Source organism: Grus americana, chromosome 3, assembly GCF_028858705.1.
Source record: "Grus americana isolate bGruAme1 chromosome 3, bGruAme1.mat, whole genome shotgun sequence".
NCBI lineage: Eukaryota > Metazoa > Chordata > Aves > Gruiformes > Gruidae > Grus > Grus americana.
The window spans coordinates 46879426-46902815 of record NC_072854.1 but is presented as its reverse complement, the minus strand read 5'-3'; the positions used below and the strand labels follow the sequence as shown (position 1 = coordinate 46902815).

Here is a 23390-nt window from a genome sequence, read left to right as displayed (position 1 = left end):
CCTAATAATCACAAAGATGTGTTCTCTCTGAACTTTAAAAGGGATTGTACTGTTCTGATCTAGGGCCACCTAATAAGCACTTACTTCTCTGCTGTCTGTGATAAATATCAATGCTAGGCAGATGGAAAAGTATAACATAGATGTTACATCTTTACAATAATGTCCAACAGAGGAGTCCTGCTGTTGGGGAGGAATCAACATTAAAGACCTGTTGTGGTAGTTCCACCAGCTGTGATTTAAAAATAATAGGTTTATTTTACAGGCTTATATCATCAGCTGTAGTCATGCACTAAAAAACCCTGAGGAAATATGACATGATAAAAACATTAAGAAAGCAATAATCATTTTGTTTATGTCAAATTATCTGAGAGCACTTCAAAAACAGCACTATTATTAATATTTACATATCCAGCTTATTTTAAATTTCTGATAAGAGTAACTCCTCCTTAAAACTATTAAAACTATTTCTAGGCAGAAATCTGATAAACTTCAATGCTGCATACCTGAATGTGGGAATTTTCTTCTTTATTTTCTGAAAAATATAACTGAGCCTGAATAACCAATTTTTAAGTTTAAGCATGACGACATAGGACACACATAAAATATATTGTACTATAGGTTGCATGTGCTTCTACAATTCAATCTTCCTAGTTTTATGATAATTTTTCAAGAAACCAGGTTCTAGAATGGTCTAATTACATTTGTTTTTCAGGAATAAAAAGCAAAAAAATCAGCTGAGACAGTGAAGTCTGAAAATAGCTTTTCAAACAAATTTAATAAATGTTGTTTCAGTGCTACATATAACCTTTCGAGTATAAAACTGTAATAAGAAACATTTACATTTAAATAATTGAACATCAATGTCTTAAAAGAACCCTGTAGCCTATCAGATAAAACTATACTGTTATAAATATAGCATTAGGAAAGAAAAGCAGTGACTAAATTGAAGCATTTAAGGAGGATGATGCTAATCACAGCAATTAAAGAGATGGGATAGTTCCCTTTTCACTTGAAACTGTTTATTTTTAATATAATGCCTAACAGGCAACTCTTGTCTCAAAGATCGTATTATTAAAAATGCAATTGTTTTTCATTAATCTTATCCTCCTTTTTAGAGAAAATTTTAAAATCAGATCTGTAACCTTGTAAATGCAGGGAAATTCCTCCCTTAATTTGAAATCAATTAAACTTCAGTGAGGACAGTCCATCCCTTGATATTAGCACATCTTTAAATAAAAACTAACATTTATACATCTGAAAGAAGCAGAAAGTTTTCAAAAAATTTGAAAACTTCAGGTAATTTAACCTGGTTAACAGGGATAAAAATTTAAACAGCAAATTTACCTGAAAGAATAAGACTCAAAGCTTTCCGACACTGACCATCCCTTGTTTCAGGGAATTATTTCTGTGAATTGCAGTCAGCATGGAAGAGTAATTTTTGCTCAGCAGTAAACTTTGCCTCAAATTAAAAAAAAAAAAACAAACCCCAAAAACACCAAAACACCAAACCAAAACATCAATGGGAACAGAAGAGAAAGTAAGTTGTATTTGTTAAAAAAAAAAAAAATAAATTTCTAAGGCAGAATTTTTTTTTTTCTTTTAATTTAGATTTTGATTCTTTGTTATTTTTGCTAACTGCAATATTTAGAAAATCATACAACCTGATTCCTTTGGGTTTTGTGGTGGTTTAAGACAGAAAATAGACTTTGTGAACATAAAGGTGCATATTTTAAGTTAGATTCAACAGGCTAGTTCCATGTATCATGAACATCACAGAATCATAGAATGGTTTGGGTTGGAAGGGACCTCAAAGATCATTTAGTTCCAACCCCCCTGCCATGGGCAGGGACACCCTCCACTAGACCACGTTGCCCAAAGCCCCATCCAACCTGGCCTTGAACACTTCCAGGGATGGGGCATCCACAGCTTCTCTGGGCAACCTGTGCCAGTGCCTCACCACCCTCAGAGTGAAGAATTTCTTTCTAACATCTAATCTAAATCTGCTCTCTTTGAGTTTAAATCCATTACCCATTGTCCTATCACTACATTCCCTTGTAAACAGTCCCTCTCCAGCTTTCAACTTCAAAACTAAGATCCAAATTTCAGATTTTCTGGTCAAAGTCTGGTTTAATTAAGATACTGATTAAATAGTTATAGGTTCAGGGTGCCACACACCAGTTTTAAGTGTTAATCTTAATTTACTTCATGTCTTGTCTTTTGTTGTTTTTTGGGTTTTTTTCCTGGTTTGGGTGTTATTGGGGCTTTTTGGGTCTTTTTTTTTGTTAGTTGTTTTGATTATTTTTGTTTGCCCCCCCCCTTTTTTTTTTCTTTTTTGTACAGTCTCTTTAATACAGGTTGGAGGTGGGTTTTTTGTACTGTCTCTTTAATAAAACAGCTCTATATTTTCTGTATACTGAGCATGTACAAACTTCACTGCATTAATACAAAGCTGAGGAACTAACCAAAAGAGCTGGAGGCAAGCAAGCTGTTAAAACCCCAGATGGCCCATGCAGAAAAAAGCTTTCCATGACAGGAAGATGTCTGGACATGTGAAAGCTGAATAACTTTGTTTACTGCAGAAAATGGTAACCAGATCATCACATTAAAATGTGGGATTCTACTGCAAAGGGAAAGTCTTGTCACCACATGAAAATTAAATCACTGATGCTTCAGAGCATCTACTGCCTCTTATCATCTCATCAAGTGAATGGCAGGGATTCCATTCAGGATTCTGTGCCTTTTATGAATTGCAGCACCTATAGCTAATTTCACCCAGATGTTAACTATATCAGTTGCACTATGGCTTTAATGTACATCCACATTAATACAGTGCCTAGGATATTGGAGACAAACAAATGTAAGATAGTAAAAACCAATCAAACTAAAAACCCACAACAGGAGCCATTATCACAATAATACAATAGTTAGCCAGTAATTGAGTTGCAAGTCTCTGAAGTTAACACAGGAACAAACATGGTATAATTGTCTTGTAAACAGATGAGAGAACAAGATACAATTTTCATGAAAAAGTGCATTGGTGTTCGGTATTTTATTTCTGACAGTACAGTAGAACTAAAATAATTTTCTGTAATAGCAGAATTTAAAGCACAATTACTCACAAGCATTAGCTCTACTTTAAGAATACAGTTTTCAGAATGTCCCAAGAGACCAAACTGACCTGGAGCAATCAAGACCGCAAAGACAGCTGGAAGATAGAGCTGAACGTTATCAATTGAAAAGGAGTGATATGATTCAGTAGCTGCCACAAAGGAGCTAGGGGAAGGAAATTAGCTCAGCAGATGTTCTACCACTATTCTATGCCTCGTAAGTATAAATTAACATATAAAAGAATCTATATGTTCCTTGAGATCTTTCAAATCCCAGTTGCTGTTAGTTCCTTGCTTCAGTAAAATACAGTGAATTTAATAATACCCCAAACTTATTAATGGTATGCATTTGATGGCACCAGCAACAGCACTGCTGTGTTCATTCTGTATATTTCTGCATCAATAATCTGTGAACATCCTGCAGCAAATTTTCATGTATTTTCTGGTGACCAATTTAGCAGAAAACATTCTGGCAAAGCAGATCTCTGAATGTATTAGTTTAAGTAAAATTTCAGAGGAAAGAACATTTGGTAACTGTACATAGAATGCTACAATTACAAATTAATGATCTGCTATCTATTTAACTGGAAACTTTCAGTACAATTCACTGGGACTTAGTTGCACAGGGATACAATTTTCAGGGCTTAAAAAAAAAAAAGACAGCAATAAAACCACTGTCCTCAGTAAACTGTACAAAGTTTCACCTGATACAATTGTTTTGATAGTGAACAGGATTATGAAAATATTTTCTTAGACTCAGGATTATGATAAAAAGTTATCCTACACTAACTGCAGAATCAGATTATTCCGATAAACGTTTTTCTTCATGGCACCTGGTTGTATCCCTGTGTTAAGTTTCCTGCAGGTGAGCTCTGAAGCAGCTCTACTCCTAATCTTTTACTGCAAACATGTAGTTCCTGGGGACAAGAAATTTAACTTAATTCTTTTGACTTTATTGTTTTGGTAATCAATTAAAATGCTCATTGTTTTCAGAAAACTGTCAGGAGACCTACAGTGAGAAATAATCAGTTTGTATAGTCTAATTAGCTAAATCGCAATATTTAATAAACAAGACACCTACCTGTAGTGACAATTAAATATTGTCACTAATCTTGGTCTATCAGGATTTTCTTTATTTTCATTTTTTTATGATAGCTTGCAAAATGCTAATTTTAATGGGATTTATGCAAACACAGTTAGAGAATGTGCACCATATTACATTTATTCACACCATATTTTCCCACTCTGAAAACTACGACAGTCAGTGCTTTTTTATAAAAGAGATACAGTAAGTGAACTAAAGATATACAAGGGGCGTCATTATACTTCTCAAACAACCTTGATTAAAGGAACAGATTTTAGACCAGCTGAATAGCTGTCAGAGTACTCACTCACAGGCCATCTCACAGATAAACTTGACCCTGAATCTCAGTGCACACAGGAGATACGGTTGGCTGAAAGGATATGTCGTTGCTTCTGAGCAGGTACAGAAACTTTGTAATACAGCAATAGAAAAAAAGTTTTGCCCACGTCCACTCATATTAGACTAAGAAGGCTGAAGATTTCAGCCTCCAGGTCTTCAAAACTTCATAACAAAGTTTTTCATAACTTCAGGAAGCTGACATTTAACTTTTTCAGTGTAGTTAAATAAGGTTATTTTCTCCATTACTAATACAGATTTACCACCTAAAACAACACCCTAATAAAGTCCAGATTGCAATTGACTTCACATGTTAGATACAGCTCTAAATGTTATTGCTATCTCTGTTTTGCTTGCTTTGATAAATTGTTGTTCGAGAGCAGCAAAAACACAAAAAGATAGGAGATGATTTAACAGATTTTTATGATGCTTTTGGCTATGCTTATTGAGGTACAAAATATTTGGTCTTGGGCTATTGCATGACAGGAATGCTTCAGCTTCACTTTAAAGCCAAAAGCAAAATAATTTTCTCTTGCCGCCAAACACATCTGTAAGCACTGGAGGCAGAAGCATCTTGCTTGTAAACGTCATTACACAGCATTCTAAGACGAAAGAGCAATCTCGACAGATACCATGTGATGTTCATTTAAGCTCTTAATGTCAAAGCCCTCAGCTCTGCCCCTTGTTGTGAACTTTGGAGGCATGGGAAGTTGAAGCACTGAGGATTGCTCGGCAAATCAAATTCCATTCTGGCACTAAATATCTAAACTGTCAGTGCGACCTTCGATTCAGTGCGTGCTCTGGTGCATTTATTTGGTTATTAGTGTGAACACCGCTCAAGGACCAGGGACAATTCATTTTCAGTCCATGCTGGATTTCAATGAGAAAAGCACTATTAGATAATTAATGCCGACTCTTCCTCCACATTGCCAATAAATATAATTTGCTCTAAGTATTAAATGAGCAGACTAGGGGCAGAACTTCCAATAAACAGTATTTTAAGTTAGAGATTGGTGAGGTGAGAAAATTGCTTCAATGTTTTATAAGAACCATGTATCCATCCCTGTAACTAGGGTATTCTTAGAGAAAGATATATGATTAAGCAGTTGGGCTCTTTTTTTAAGGCAAAAAACCCCCATGTTCAGTCTCAAGCACACAAAATTTCTAATTCACCTTCTTGAAAATAAAGTATCTCACAAGTTTGCAAAGTGAATGAATGAGTGAATCCATCAGTGAATATTTCCCTCCAAGTATTCTATCCTCACTAACACCTGCTCCTTTTTACAGCTTGCTCAGAAAAGCATTCAACTGCTATCAGCAACTGTAAGCTCTCATACTGACAAATACTATCTATGATCCACTGACTTGCCGGCTCAACATCACTCTGTTTACTGACTCTCCAGTTTTGCCATTCCCTGTGGGACAATCTCTCTAAAGAGCATCCACTTGATTGATGTATTGAAACTCAGGTTTTCTGCAGCAGTTCCTGTGTGGACAAACATTGAAAAGTTGCTTATACTGTTCAGAAAAAGGAACAAATATAAATATCCAAACTAGCCCCAGAACAAGGAACTTTCTGAACAAAAGTCTTTAAATATTTATGCTCTAGAGAAATGATAACATGTTTGTTTCATGCTCCAAAGGCAGCATTTACACTCATCTATAATATAGTTATCACACAGGGAGCCAATTCTTGTCCCAGAGTCATAGCACTGGATCTGCTTTCTTCAGAGGAAGAAGCAATTGCAACGCTCCAGTTTATAACTAATAAAATCCTGGTCACTAAGTGTAGTTCCCCAGATGGATATCTATGTAACTTTTTAACTGTTGTTAAAATGACTCTTTCAGAGCTGGAGTCATGAAAGCCATCATATTCTAATTTTCTGAAAGCTTGATAGAACCAATATTCTTAGTATAGATAAAGTGTAATGAAGCCCTTTCTTTCCCATAGGAAAGTCTTCCACTCATATTCTTTGATGCCAACTAACCTTCACATCTGCTATTTCCCTATTGATTGCTACAACTTGGCACTTTTGTAGAGTGTCTGATGAGGCAATTCTATTCAATGACACCACTTCCTCTTCAACAAAAGGAGTGCAGTAAAATAGCAGTGTGCTTCCTATACCTTCAGGGGAAACGCTGTGTGCAAATTATGCAAACAAACATGTAGTCATCATTTATATGTGTGTATGTGGAGAAGAAGAGCATTTGTTCCTTTTATACTGAACCATTGCCTATGTAAAATTATGCAAAGTAGATCTGGGTTTGAATTTTTTAAGCAAATGAGGAGTCATTCTGGGTCCCACTTAAAAAATCCATCTCAAAATACATGGTATTCACTATGGAGATAAGCTTGAAATTAGTCGACACTTAAAATATGATCCAAACATATATTTACAAATCAGTAATGCACATTAGAGAATATCAGAACAAAGAGTATGTTTGGTTTGCTGTCCTTGAATATAAAGACATCAAAGATTCTTTTTTCAAGTAACATTAAATAATTTCTTCTTGACACATATTACACTAATGAAATATTTCATTTGAAATTAAAATGGTAAGTAATATAAATTATCTAATAGTCCTCATTAATAATACTGTGGGAAACACCAGCATGACAAAAAGAAAAGCACTGCATATTTAAATTAAAGATCAAATATAATGTTTTGGTTCCAAACAGACTGAAACTATTAAACCATTGGTGGTTTATTTGCATTTTACTTTGGCTTTTCTCTATTCAAGCCTCTGGATGTGTATCATCTAAGTGGGGGGTTTTGTTTGTTTGTTTGTTTGTGGGGTTTTTTTGTTGGTTTGTTTATTTTTTTTTTGTGAAACTTCAGATTCTTTAAGCTTAAATGGCCACAATTAGTCCTGTATACAGTTTTACTTGGAATTACCTCTTTTTTTCTTTCTTCCCCCCGCCTTGTATGTCTTTAAGCCTAGATTCACAAAGCTATTGAAATACCTAATACCTACTGAAATCAATGGGAATTTATTTATGAAAGAAGCATAGAAAAAAGAAATAAGGAGATAGATCCAAGTTAGGATTTTCAGGTTGTACAAATATTTTAACAGGTTACTCCCACAACTGATTTGCTTTAAGTTCAACCAATACAAGTAAATAACAAAAAGAAATTTACTTGGGAGCAGGACAGAAAAGAAGAGAGTATTCACCTCTTCAGTCAGCTTTTCTATTAAAGAGTAGAATCAGACATAATTCATTCTATTGACAATATTTTAGCAAAACTGCTAAAGATTATCACTAACTTATATCCAAGTCAAGACATGATTCACCTGTTACAGTTAATAAAACAGGGCCAGGACAGAGGCCTACAGTTGTCCATACCATCTGTTAGCATGGGGCCTGCAACGGTTTTGGCCTGTCCTAAGGAATAACCTCCCAAATGATACCTGGGCTCCATCCCAAGATAACAGCTCAGGAGGTGTCAAGTACATACCAAAGACTGCTCCTAACAGGGTGTTTGTGCATGATCACCTAATTTTGATGGAAAAGAGACTTTAGCCCAGTGACCTTGACTTTAAAAATGGTCCTGGCCTGTTTTATTTACTACTAAAAATATCGCCTAAAAGTGTACAAGACAGAGACATATAATGCCTTTGGTACAATATAGTTGAAACACTATATAAAGATTTCTGTATGTATTTTACGTTACTCTCTAATAAAGATTTCTTTATACATTTTACTTTAGTCTCTAAATAATCCACTTCAAAATTCTTAGTTCAAAATGTTGTGTCAGGTATCATGACTTTTAACAACAATTTTTAAGACAGCTTTCAAACACTGGAACAGGTTTCGTAAAGAAGTGATCGATGCCCCAAGCCTGTCAGTGTTTATGAGGATTTGGACAATGCCCTTAATAATTTGCTTTAACTTTTGGTCAGCCCTGAAGTGATCAGGCAGTTGGACTAGATGATCATTGTAGGTCCCTTCCAAATGAAATTAGTCTAGTCTAGTCTAGTCTAGTCTAGCTTTAATCATTTTCCTTGTTTCACCTTCTTACCAAGAAGCCCAAAAGTATAGAATAATAAAATTTGCAAAAGAGAATTAATGATTCGGAATCTGTTAGAGGATATAGTTTGTTCTGGATGTGGGCAAATTTTATTTTTTCTGTAAAAAAGGTTGTTAGTTTTGCTGTATCAGCCTACGTATGCAAGCAGAAACCTAAACATGTGAATAGAACTAAATACAACTAAATACAACTACAGAAACAGGAATCAATAACTGCAGTGTTGTCACATTCAGGCTTAAAGGTGATTCCATGTTCTAAAAATTTACTATGCCAATTCTTTTGATTTCTTATTCTTGCTATTCTCTTTTAATCCAGGAAAAACAAACAAGCAAACAACTTTAAACAACTGTCCCTTTCCTCTAAATCCATTAAGAGTTGCTCTAACAGTTGTAAACTAAAGCATATCACAATTTTGGAAACCCATATACTATCTTAGAGGATGACAGTATAAAAATGTTTGGAGCTTGAAGTGGTTTTAGAAATTATAATCTGTATATATTCTCAGATTTTTCATTTCTTGATTAACACCTACTGAGCTTTAATAATTCACTTGATCCAATTTGCTGAACTGTACCCTTCAATTTAAAGTTTCCATGAAAATTCTGGCATAGAATATATCAAGATTACCACATTCTTCCAACAAAATATGCAAACAATGCAAACATGTTACTGGTGCACACATCAAAAACCTGCATCTGTCACCCTAATTTAATTAAAAAAAAAATTAATTTGACTTATGAATGTAAAAATATGACAAGCTATACAGCAGTTGACACAGCAACATCTGCCCTGCTAGTGGAGGATAAATGTACTCAAATTCTAATATGATCAAGCATATGGAATCACATGAGCAAAGCAAAATGGCAGATTGTGTTTACTGTTTTTTATTTTTACTTTGTTTTTGAAAGACAGGCTTTTGCAATCACCGGCTTACTATTATTTTTCTGTTTGTTTTTTTGTATTCATTTCAGTACCAACATGTAAGAAAAGAAACTCTTCACAGCCTTTAAACCAATAATCTAAAATAAGATAAATATCCCCACAGTGCTAGTTAAGTCAGTTTTATTATGGAATTAGTATTATTTGTATTATTCGTTGTAAAATTAATTAATTTGCATACTTAGATATTTTTTAATCACAGCCTCTCCCTACAGTTTATACATATATGAAAGTTGCCTAGTGTTTACACAGTAACCAGAAATTGTATAGGATTCACCTTACATAATTGTAGCCACCTACACATTAAAAAATCTAGACCAAGGTACTAATCAAAGCTTTTCCATAATCAATGGGAAAAGTTCTGTGACTCTCAAGAACACTGTCCTTCTAGGACAGTTACTTAAGGTAGTACGGAAGAACTGCTTTCTGGTGCCTTTCAGTTTCTTTCCAGTGCCAATAAAAGGCAACTAGATGACTTCTTGAGAGGAGAGCAGGTATTGACATTTTGGAGTGAGGAGAAACCCGCCCCACATTTTTCAAAAACTACATCTTTCCTAGTAAAACAAACCATCTGAGGGGGTCTGTTCTGTGGCTTTGAGACCAAAACACATGATCTTATTATGTCTTCCTATTAAATTGTCTCAATCAACAGTCGATATTCTTTCTTTACCAATCCACCAATTTACCAATCTGTAGCTAATACAGTCCTACTCTACACATTTTGAGAAAATTCAGGGATAGACCCTATTCTTGGTTTTAGTCATTATCATTTTAGGGATGTCATGCTTCATTTTACAATTCTTATATCTATAAAAGAATAATAAATTACCTTTGTTACACATTTTACCTATGAAGTGAAACTAGCTACATTAATAGTTGATAATATTATTAAAATAGGGTTTGTGTAATGCAATATAGTGTAAGAAAATAGAATATTAAAAATTTGAATGACAAATACATAGTAACAGAAGGTTTTTAATTACTTGATTCCATCACTAATGTCAATAAATGTAAAAATAACAAAAAACATGTCAAATCACGATATTACAAGTGCAACATTTGTAGGTTCTAGTGGTTTTGTTAGATTTATTCCACTAAAAGTTAGAGATTCAACTTATCAAAGTAATTCTATATTTTTGAAAAGAAAATTGAAGATACAAAAATTAAGACTAAGTGTCTTAATATTTTGTGGAAGTTTTAAGAAATTTATTTAGAGTATTTAGATATCAAGCTCTATATTGTAAATTAATCCAGAAATCCATTATTAGCTGAATAAGAAGATAAAAAATAATGGCCTCTATACTGCTTATGAGACAAGACTTATAGTTTCCCTTGAATCCTCCTTTCATCTTTGATGATCTAATTTGATAAGATGGCCACTGAGACAACCAAATCTTCTTCATTATGAACAGGCTGTACAAAAAAAATTAAAAATAAAAAATAATTTAAAAAATCTCTTTAATTTCAGAAGAGAGATTTCTTGTATGAGGCATCTGTGACTGGAAGAAGCAGCTGTAACTGAAATTTCAGTGTTTCCTCTGCTAAATTCTGATTTTATGTGTAGGAAAACCCTTGACTAGAATACAATTGTTGGATTGCATATCTATAATGAACTGTGCTCAGCGTCTCTGTACTTCAAGGAACAAAAGCTGCATCAGAAATACTAGGTGTAGCCATAAAATACATTAAGGAACCAAACTGTTGGTTTTGAGTAAATTTCTCAGCAATTCAACATGAATAAAAATACACTGAAATTATAACTACCTCAACAGACTTAGATAGAAATTCTAGTATCAAAGGACCTATTCTTAGAGCTTCTTTGCCAGATAAGGTAAAAGGGTGAAAGAAGAGCTAGACAGCCCTCCCAACAAATCACAGAATATATTTGGTGGTAGTCCTTCATCACAGAAAGTTCCTTTAGGGATGCATCTTCCTTTTGTAGAAAGTGGAAATGTATGAAAGAGTACATGAAACTTCTATCAGAAATGTCATACTGAAGCTTCTTAAGAGTTATGGAAGATTCCTTGTAAGTCAAGAAAGGTGTCTCTTGTATCAAAAAATATAAAATGAAAGAGAAACAGAAAGACAGTGAGAGCAATGGAAAGAGGAACAGAAGTTTCTGTGTTACCACTGGCCTTCTGTTGCACAAGAAAGTAAGAGTTCTTCAAAGAAAGACTAAAGACTCAAGTCTTCAAAGGCCTCCAGGATATTTGTTGTATTTTATAGTTCATTGAGGGGAAGCTGATTTCAGCTGTCAAATGCAAAGATAGACTACTCAAATACAAATATTTTAAGGTAAGTGATGCTACATTTAATTGTGTTAATTACATGTGTTAATTTTCACAATGCCTACTTTCTAAGTAGAAATAACAGTTTACTAATAGTATGTATTAATATAATAAAAGCTCTCACGCTCCCCTCAAATCACAATGATTCACAACAGAATTCACATAATAACTTATCTGGATTTTGGTTGCCAATTACATTTAAATATCTATTACGAGAACTTAAGTCAAATTCAGCATAAAAGAACACATTATTTATGGTCATCACCATTATTATAAGTGACTGTCTCAGCTTTTAAGATGTGGGGGAAAAAAACCCAAACAAACCATAACTTCCAATATAATAAATTGATGAGTAAATTGAAAGATCACATGCCATATATGAGCAAATAAAAATATACTAAGAAATATACTGCTTATCTTTGGTTCAACATGTTCATGGGCAGATAATCCTCCGATCTGTAGGCTACTCTGATCATAACTGGCTGCTCATGGCTTGGACAGGTGTGCTCTTTGCTGGGTAAAAAATTGGTAGGATGGCCAGGCCCAAGTAACAAGTGATAGGACAAGAGGAAATGGTCTCCAATTGTACCAGAGGAGGTTTAGATTGGATATTAGGAAATAATTTCTTCACCAAAAGGGTTATCAAGCATTGGAACAGGCTGCCCAGGGAAGTGGTAGAGTCACCATCCCCGGAGGTATTTAAAAGACCCATAGATGTGGTGCTTAGGGACACTGGGTAGTGTCAGGTTAATGGTTGGACTGAATGGTCTTAAGGGTCTTTTCCAACCTAAATGATACTATGATTCTATGATACTAAAGTATCATTTAGCATTTTTTTTTATATAAGTTGGTAATCTATATTACCTATTTATGTACAGATTAAGATCTTGAATACATTAAATACAAGTTCAATTAAAGCATGGATGCTGAAAAATGCTTAAAAGGCATCCATATCCAATAAAGCTTATGTAATTATTCCCATAGGTGTATTGCAAAAAGGATGGTTTAACCAATCTCAACAAGCATTCCATTTGGAGTAATGAATAACTCTGGAGTAGAAATTCATCAGTAAAATAAGACTTTAGGTGGTGTCCAGGACAATTCTGGCACTGGAAATATTTCTCTACACAAAGCAATGTTAATGCAGTTGGACAACACCGCAGCAGTATCACATACAAACTGACAAGCGGAACCAAGAGTTCACCTCTGCTAATGAACGGAGGCTTTCAGGCTGCTTCAGTAGGCAGGAACTCAACACTGAAGGTTGCTCATGTGGCAGGATCTCACACAAAACTAGCTAAATCTAGAGACAGTTCACTCTGGAGAATTGTTTCTGAATCACATTCCCAGAATGAGTCACAGATCAAATCTGCAAACTTTACATGGCTACTCGGTGATCTATTTGCTTTGAAAAGCAAGATGATTTTTTTTTTTTTTCAGACTGACGTTCTCAGATGTATTCTCAATTTCCTAAACAAACCCTAATCCTGAAGTCTTTTATACAGAATGCTGTTTGCAGTTGAAGGTTTCTCTATGATCTAGTTCAGTTCTCTTTCTCACCTTACTCATGATCTAAATACAGACATAAAGATAAAAAAGCTGAAAAGAGAAAAGGAAAGTGTTCTTGCCCTGCCTCCTGGAGGAAAGCAGCGGGAGAAGGAGAGAAAGGTGATAAGTGTAGGTAGCAATTAGGTTATGCATTTCTGAGGAAAAAGCCTTGCAACCAAATTTATGCTCAGAACCCAGAGTTCAGTCATTCCCTTACAACTGATCCTGTCAGTGTCATTACAGGCCCCGAAGAGGCGAGAAAGTGAAGCACACAGGTGAGAGAAAGGAAACAAAGTGGCTTACAAGTAAAGACAAAACCTACAATAGTACATAAGGACAACATACATTCCGGAAGAATCAGCAATTACACTGCTGTTGATTTTCTGATCCTCACACCTCCAAACGTCTAGGCAACAGAACTCACTTCCTGAAGAGTGTGAATTCCCAGTGGCTTTCACATTTAGCAGGGTGACATAAGATCGCCCTGCCATGGAAAGGGACACCCTCTACTCCCCTTGCATCAGTTCTAGCATTCTAGCCAGAGCAGCTTTCTTCACAACTGAAAAGTAAACATGCAACATTTTCAGTTGGATCAGAAACCTTGACTGACTCTTGCCCCAGCCCCATGACATGTAGAGCCAATAGAGCTTGAGGTTGAAGACAGGGGAAGAGGTTGGACTACTCGCAGTTAGATTGGCTTAAGCTGATCCCCCAAAAAAACACAACAAGAAAGCTATCGAGAGATTTAACCAGAAGAAATGTGCAGTAATCAGTAGTGATTAAACTCCATCTGACTTCAAAGGAAAAAGCCCCTACTTTTCTTGTCTTCAGAGGTATACACTATGTTACCCCCCCCAAAAAAAAAGACAGAATGGGTTTCTCTTAACTAAAAAAATTATTTTTCACATATCTAGATTATAACATTGCTCTGAATCAGCTATATTTGGTAGAAATTCTTGTCTTTTGCTGGTAAAAAATCCTGACACAATTTAGGACTTAAAGTGCAGTCTGGATAATATTTCTATATCAGGCTTCACTTTCTACAGACAAATGTACAGTTAATTAGTAATTTTTCCCCCCTCTGGGCTCTGATTTCTTTTATCCTGTGTTTCTATCCAAGTGGCAATTAGATCTTGCTATATTTTACCATACGTTATACACTGAGAAAGACCAGCTTTATCGAAACTCCAGCATTTACCAACAGTATGGATTATTAATGCACGTGCACTAATTAATGTATATTGCATTTGCAATTTTGAAAAATAATACAAATGTCAGCTTCTTGCTGGTATGTTCATTTTAGCTCTACATTATATTCACACTGAGAAATACTTATGGAACAGGAAAGCCAGATAGGCTTTACATAGTTTAGCCCTCCTGAGTGTTCTGTGGGGAGATTAGCATAAAACTTTTTCCCCTATGAATATTTGGGGTAAGGCAGAAACAGATGCTGAGCTGTGGAAAATATTAATTGATATAAAGACAGAGAAGGTTTTTTCCTAATGCCAACTTTTAATTTATTTTTGATGTCTCTCTTCAACTTCCTTTCAAAAATAACTAGTGGGGACCCAATTCATAAGTTAACACTTTAATTCAATATTTTGTGAATGACTAATCTTGTTCTCACTAGAAATTTATGTTTATTTATCTGAGAGGACCCCGAAAAGCATTTGTACATGTTTCATTGCTTTCTAAGAGCTGTAGCTGGAGACAGGTGTAAATGATAAATATGAATCCTGTGATTTTGGAGCATTATTATTCATGAATACCATGTTATCCAGCAGCTTATTAAGAGTGCTTACTATCTTGATATATGGCATAATGCAGTATAAATCTTTGCAGAAATGAAAAGTTGACTAGTACTTGTATCAATATTTTTCATCCCATAATGTAGGAACATGGGAAAAAGGTATAAGGAATGAGGAACGGGGAATGTGGAAAGGGAAAAGTCACGGGCATGGACAAAGGCAAGGGTGCAAAGGTAGTGGATTTCTACCACATTCCATATATTTTTAGTTTCATGCCTCAGCACTGAGATGCAACAGACAGACAAACAGATGCTCTTATTTACTGCAGAAACAGTAATGGTTCTGACAACCCCGGAGAAAGGGAAAGGGTCAAGGCAGCATAAAATCATTTCAGTCACTTTGTCCCAGCACCTAGAGTGTTGGTTGGAATGAGGCCCTTTAAGTGAATTAGTTCTGCTTTCTGCCCTCAGATTCAAAAGAAAGACAGTTCACCTCAAAGAACTTAATGGTACCAAATTTATCTGAATTTCTTCCATTTAGAATTCAAATGCACTGCTGCTCATCTGTGTTAATGCATCATCTAACCTACCTACCTCTGCCTAGCTTCCTTGATCTTTTAAAGAAATAACTAGAACTCAGTCAGGCAGAGGTGTTTTGAGGTCTCTGGACAAAGCCCATATCTCAGTCTCACAGACTCTGTCACTGCAGATTCAGTTCTTACAAGTGGATGGAGCAACCACAGACCTTGCTTTACAGGTTTGCAACTGTGCCTGCTTTTTTTGTACATTTAAAGTAGTAGTGGTTAACTGAGTAGGTGTTCCTGCAAAGAGGGAGTAACATGGGAAAAGGGAAATAATGCATTTCAACTGTACGTGTTTCTAGCAGGTAGGCCAAAACTATGATGATCAAAAAGAAGGAAAAAAAAAAATTACATGGTATTTATTTTCAATTCCCTTTTTAGTCAAAAGTGCCTCCTGTTTTTCTGCATAAGTCTGTATTTGTTACATTCAAATGCAACTTATCTAAAAAGTGAAATAATTTTAAAGCAACCTCAACATGTATCTGTGGTATCTGCTACCAATTATTTTTCAGCATTATCCAGATCAGCACATCGAGGCTGGGACTCAAAAAAATTGTTTTGCATTAGTCACTGTCAGTCAGTGGATATTTGAGAAGCTCAGAAGTGGTGTTTCTTTCATCTTTCGATTCCACCAAATAATTGATACGCACTGCTAAACTTCATAATGTTTTATTTGCTGCATTCAACTAAAGGTTCTATGTGTGTATATGCACATGTGCTTGTACACGCATACTTATTAAACCGATAAATATCATTTACCTATTACAATTTTCAAACTCAGGTTTGAAAAACCCACTGAAGTTATACTGTCTTTATGCATGCCAATGCCAACATCACTCATGACAAATGAATGGCATTCATATCTTTATTCTTTCTACTATAATTTATGTCACGGGATCTGTCACTTGTACTCCAGTTGCAAGCAGTGGGAAAATTCCCCTACAACTCCTTCTTTCAGCCTTAAGGGACTATATCTAAGATTTTGCAATGTATAGGTAGAGATTCATGGTATTTTCTTTAACAATAGGCTGAGAATTTGGAAGAGGAAGATAGAAACTAAGCACTGAATTGTTTCCCCAAAAAATTTCCTGAGGGAGGTGGTAATAAAATGGCTAGGGTAAAAAGCGAGAGGGAGAGGGGGAAATGAAAAGGCTCTTGGTGGAGAAAAAGCAGTGCAGGGAGAAATGGAGGATATTGTAAAAAAGTAGAGCTGAAGTATAAAAATAGGTCCTGAAGAAGAAAAGAAAAGAAACTAGCAAATGTAAATGATAAGTAGTCTATCAAATCACTCTAAGGTATACATGTCAGCTGTCCTGAATTAGTGCCCTATCTGCCTTTCACCAAGTGATCTTGAAAAAGATGCATTCCCTTTTAGTGCTTCAGCTTCCTTATCAGCAAAACAAGGATATAAAATATACGACTCTCACAGAGAGCTGAGAAGACCTTTAATTTGTGATACAGAAGTAATGACACTAATCTACTGCTATTAGAGAATGAAAAATTACTTTGTTTTTTACTATTTGGTATGCAAATGTCTAGTAACCATAACTGAGAAAAGTTCTATTGTGCGTAGTACTGTAGAAAAACATAGAAAGAAAAAAATTCTGACATTGAAAAATACAGATATGAAAAATTATGAGAAAAACAAAGGTACACAGCAACTTCACCAAAAAAAAGTCTTAACATTGTAGACCATATATAAGCATATGTGCTTTAGTAGTTTTTTGTGTGTGAGGATAGGGAACTGTGGTACAAATAGAAGCAGGGTGGAATTAACATTGTTCTTAATTTCAGAACTGTCATTCAGCAAGAAAACAGACCATGGGATTTTGAGAAACATAGACTGAGAGACCACAGAAATCAGCGACAATGAAAAATCTGAGCTTTTTTATCCAAGAACAGCTACTGTGAGATAAGGTCTTTTCATGAAAGTAATAAAGGCTTTTTATTTTATACCAAACACGAAGACAGACTGCTGAAACTTGAAAATGGTCAATAGTGACAAAAGTAGTCAAGACAAAGGAAGAGAAGTTCATAACTAAGAAAAAGTCCACAATTTAAGACACACCAAAACATGTATCAGGAGTGGAAACTACAAGCCCAGCAGCAGGTATGGCTTAGAATCTACTTTCACATTTCTTTCCTTCTAATTCTTGGATAATATTAAGGTTTTCTTTATTTTTCCCAAAGAAATGGCCCACCAGACCCACCAGGCATATAACAGACTTGTAAAACTACTTCCTTTCCATACTCAGACTAGATAAGTAGATATTAAGAGAAGAAAGCATTGAAAATTTCCTCTACTTTCTGGCTTCTAAAAGGAGTTGTTATGTCATGTTTCTCAGACCATGAGGAGGCATACAATGATCCGGAGGACCTAATAAACCTCTGGAGACAACATTCTCCTTTTTCATTGAAGCTATTTCACCGAGGTGTTTGACTCAAAAGGCTAACAGCTTTTTCAACATATATTCCCTATGCTCTCCAAGATTTTAACTCTAGCAGGTTTTAATCTAGCAGTTAATTTGTTGGTCTGATTCCCATTTAGGTTCTCCTTCAAAAACCATGCTTCTTTTGTATTAGCACCACACAGCTTTGGCCAGGTTCCAAAGTTTTTTTAAGAAAGAATTCAATGGACTGCTACATAGATAATTTATGCAGAAATTACTGTCAGTCTCATGGGCAGCTACCAAGCTTCACTGTGATTGGAACTAATAACTATTACCAAGATATGATAATTTCATTTAACATTAGGAAACCATCTGGTGCCTTCATTTCTTGTTGTAACGTAATGCCACTATTTTACTCAATCCACTCTCATTAAAACAAGACAAAGCAGCTAAGGAAAAACATACACACAGATGATAAATGTATTCTCTCAATCATCTTTGTGCAACCTCCCCTAGAAGTCATACTCTTAGAGATTTTTGAAGTAGGAGGGGACTACTAAAATCTAATCTGAGCTCCTGTATAATGAAGGCTATCTATTTCATTGAGTAGCCTCTAAATCAAAAGCATAACGTGTTTGGGCAATGCTGTATCTATTTTCCTCACAATAGCTGCATGTGATGGATGAATCCAACCCACTCCTAGATAAGTTGTACCAGTGGTTAATTACTCTCACTCTTAAAAATATGCACCTTATTTCTAGTCTGAATTTGCCTAACTTCAGCTTTGAAATATTGGATCTCATTATGCCTTTTTCTGCTAGATTAAACAGTCATCTGCTGTCAAAAGTCTCATTGCCATTAAGGCACTTACAGACCATGATCAAGTCACCTCTTAACCTTCTCTCCAGGAGATTAAACAGACCGATCTTCTTTAGCCTCTAACTACAATGCTTATTTCCAGACCTACAGTCATGCTTTCACCTTTAATGAACCCTTTCCAATTTTAAACATATTTTCGAAGTGTGGTCATCAGAACAGGACACAATAGTTCATTAATAGTTTCCCTAATGCCATACAAAAAGGCAGTGTTATTTCCTACTTGATATTCACTTATCTATATATCAGGGAATATAATACATACCATTTAAAACCCTCCTTTAGCTTACTGATAAACCGGAAATTTTAAAATATGAATATTTATCCTGTTTTTTCCACACACAATGCAGAAAAAATACACAACTCTTGTCTTTTCTGTACTATCTATACTTTGCTATACTATCTATATCCAGTGTCATTTCTGTCACTTAAGATATTTTTCTGATAGTTTTTATCCTTCTGTATCAGTTTCCTGCTCTTAAGTGCTTTTTATATTGTTGCTTATTAGTTGTACCAATGAGCTGTTCAACTCTAGTAGCACCTTTTAAGGCGATTCCTCTTACAGTCTTATTTTAAAATATTTACTTGCATTTTCATTTTCTGCATGTAAGGAAATTACATTCCTGAAGCAATTTGCTTATACAAAATAGAAGTATATTTTGAAAACACACAAATACAGATATACTGTGTTGACCAGAACTATAGTATTCTGTTCTCTGATAACTCAACCTCATTAGGTAAAAATACCTAGTTTTACTAGAAATTTTACTCTAATAGATAGGCTGTATACAAATGCTTTTGTTTATCTTTCCTGGAATATATATATAATTAGATTATATTCCTTACACAGGTAGCTCTAGTGAATAGCATTTACATCAAGCAAACTCTAATTTCCACCTGGAAGTTGCTTCAGACACTGAATGAATCAAATGAAATTATATAGTTTCCATTTTATTTTCTTTTTGAGCATGATTTTCACTTATTGGCTGAACTACAAGAATAGTTGTAGCTTCTTCCAATGCTTAAGTTTGGACCTATTTCATTAGGTAAATAAAACTAATTAATTTACATTCTACTAGATAAGATAGTAAATATCAGAAAAATATTTGTAATCGTTTGGTTGCTAGCTGGCACAGAAGTTCATAAGTATTAACGCCTTTCACTTACTAACCATGATCTGTCCACACATAAAGCCCAGAAAATATTTGTCCAACTGAATAAACCTTAATTTGCCTAAAATGTATCAGCTGAATAAAGACATCCTGTGTTTTGTTCTGATTTCTCTTTTTTCATTCATAGTAAAGAAGGAGAATTCATTAATGTACTAAAAGCAATGCCAAATTATGTGATCTGACACCATAACTTTGTTGTGTATAAGTCTAGGTTATTTCAACTGCAAACAAAAATCTTCTGTGCAGGATATGCAATTGCTGTTTCATTAGAAGTAAGTCCTCTCCAGTTCTTGGATACAATATACTAGATAAACAGAAAATATATCTACATGAATAGAAACAGAAGAAAGAGAGCAGAAAAAGAATTGTGGAGAAAAGGGAGCAGTATATTAATATGCAGAGGATAAAAACATACGGAGAAAGAGAAATAGTCTCCATGCACTTAAAAGCCCCACGGATTACACTCATACAAAAAAGGAAAAACAGTAAATAAGAAAGAATGTTAAGGGCGGGGAGAAGGAAAACTAGAAGTTAAGAAGATGCAGAGAAAAGTGCTTCTGGCAACCAGAAGGAAAGACAATGTAATATAAACTTGCTTCCTAATATTTTAGAGTCCACAGTTTGAATCTGAATTAGAACAAAGTTTTCTGCCAGACAAAAATGAAATTAAAGCCCTGTAGTGTTTTCTGGTAACTCAATAAATACCCTGTGTCATCTTTTTATGTCCTGAGACTTAAATCATTTTGACTGTCTTAAAAACCTCAGTCTTTAAACTTTCAATGCTGTTTCTTTTAACTGCTTCACATATTTCCTGACATCAGAAAAGAGACCTCTAATTGATTAGTTAATTCTATTAACTTCATCAGCTCTTTTTCCAACAATTATTCTGGGGAAAATATTCAGAACCTTCCCAATGTATACCATAAGTTAAGAAGCCTAAAACATTCCGAGATACTGAAGCTGAATTGATTTTTATTTCCAAGCAGAAGCTGAAAGCCCTATAATTATTTTTAAAAATTAAAACTATATGTACACTTTGATTGGCTCTGAGGTCATAAGATTAAATAGTGACTATTTAGCCTTGACACAATTATAATAAATTTTGTACTCTCTGAATCTGATGAGAGGAACTGAGTACACATTCTTCAATTTCTGCACCAGTTTACAGGTTACCTTGGACCTCAGTTTGTCTAATTTCAAACGCCAATGTAACAGACTCAGCAAAGCTTTAAGTGACAGCATAATAATTCATAAAACCAGAATATACTAGCTAAAAGTCTTCAAAATATACCAAAGCTCAGACAAATATTGTTGAAGACCTCTCTCTGGGAGATCTGAGACGCCTCTGTGCTATGAAGCACGAGTAGTTATAGAACAAACCATCCTCTCTCCCTTCATGCATACTTCTCACTAATTTAAGCACTACTTAAATGCTTGATGAAGCTCAAAAAGAAAGATTTGTCTCTAATCCATCAGCATATTTCACTATATTTCAAATTAGTGTAGTCCAGTTGCTTGAACAAAGACTACAATTAAGGATAATGCTATTGAACTGATACTCTAACTCCTAATCCAACAAAATCCATCCTTGTACACAGTTATATATCTGTCTGAGCAAAGTGTTCAGGTTTCTTCACCTACTTCACTGCTATAAATTAAATTCTTTAAGTGAGAATCATCAAAGAAATTGCCTTTTATTTCCCATGAAAGGTTTTGCATTTGCTTCCTTTGCTATCTTGCAAATCCTCAAAAAAGTGATTTTTTCAGCTGCTTTTGACAGCAATAGGAATCATATCCGTTGCTCTTCAGCAAGGTGCACAAACTTTCCCCCCACAATTGGGATATAGGAACTTTTCAAACAGAATATCAAGCTTACCTTGAAGAAAGTCATGGTGGCTCCATCTTCAACTGCCCCATACTCTATCTTTGTCTGCTTGGCCAAATCATCAGCAGAATCAATAGGGGATTCCATACGTTCCACTGTCAGAAAGGCGGCTAGGTTAGCAGTGTACGAGGAAATGATGATAAGTGTGAAAAACCACCAAATGCCTCCCACTATCCTGGTGGAGAGGGCTTTGGGCATGAGCTCAGAACCTAACGAAAACCAGGGGAGAAAGGTGAAACAAATGCACAGAAAACAATTAATAAGTGTTCAGCACTTTTTGCCACAGTGGGGAGATGGAATCACTGTGCAAAAAAATCTTTAAGCTACAGGCTTACATGTACTGCTTGTACAAACACACACAATTGAAATGAAAAATAAGAACTGATTACACTTATAAAGACAGATCTTTTTGGAGCTGTGGGAATCAAAAGATAGTAATGGGAGACACAATGATCAGTGCCTTTTTAAAATTTATAGCAATTTGCAAAAAAACAGTTACTTGAACTGGCTTTCCAGAAAAAAATCCTAGCTGGACTGAACCTCTAAGTTAATACTAATATTGAAGCACTTACGCAGTCCTTTATCTTCAAGGCACTGAATAAACATTATTTAAGTATTTTTTTAAAAAACTCACTTGAATAAATAAAAATAAGCTGTTGATGCAAGGAGCAGATATGAAATAACGTATTTCATATCTGAAATACAAAATCTGAAATCTATTATAAATATGTTTTTGATTTTTGCCATTTTTATTGCTGTAAAGGGTTGTTTATTGACTGCTTAGATTAAAAAATTAACATCTCCCATCTCTATAGTTAGCCCCACAATTTCAGATAAACATGGGGGGCTATGCCACTTAATTCGATAGAGCAGCAATGAAAATATTAGACCGCTATGCATAAACTAGATAAAGATAGATTATAATGCATTGCTGGAGTTGCCTGCTCATGGCACTAAAGAATGGAGGGGGCGACAGACACTGTATAGTAATTTGCATAATTATTAATGCTAATTTAGAGTCTAATGAGACAAATTGAAGCACATAAACTCCTCTTGTGCCTAATTACTAAAAATAGGAAGAAATAAAATTCAATGTAATTTACAACAACAAATATTTATTATAAATGAGCATGTATGGACTTTTTTCCATAACATTATAATTGAATGGAATGAAATTTCTAATGATGTCAAATAAACAATTTAAAACTTCATTGTAAGAACTTTACATAAAATCTTTTAGAAGTATCTGGAAACTTGTTTTCGAAGAAACAGTTTTACCATATCCACTGTACCATTGTACCAAAACAATCACTTATTGTTAATTGGTCACTATGCTTGTTTTTAAATCTCCTGGGTAAAATGGAATGAAGGCAAGATGGACTATTTTATTACTGTTAAATTTTAGT

At 34.8% G+C, this 23390-nt stretch overlaps 1 protein-coding gene across 1 annotated transcript in view; it reads right to left on the bottom strand.

Annotated features, from left to right (window-relative positions):
• The window catches only part of GRIK2 (glutamate ionotropic receptor kainate type subunit 2), a 431194-nt gene that overhangs the window by 72171 nt on the left and 335633 nt on the right, over positions 1–23390 (bottom strand). The window contains exon 14 of the mRNA XM_054822179.1: positions 21976–22193. Within this exon, the coding sequence (XP_054678154.1) occupies positions 21976–22193 (218 nt within the window). The remainder of the gene's footprint in view (positions 1–21975; positions 22194–23390) is intronic.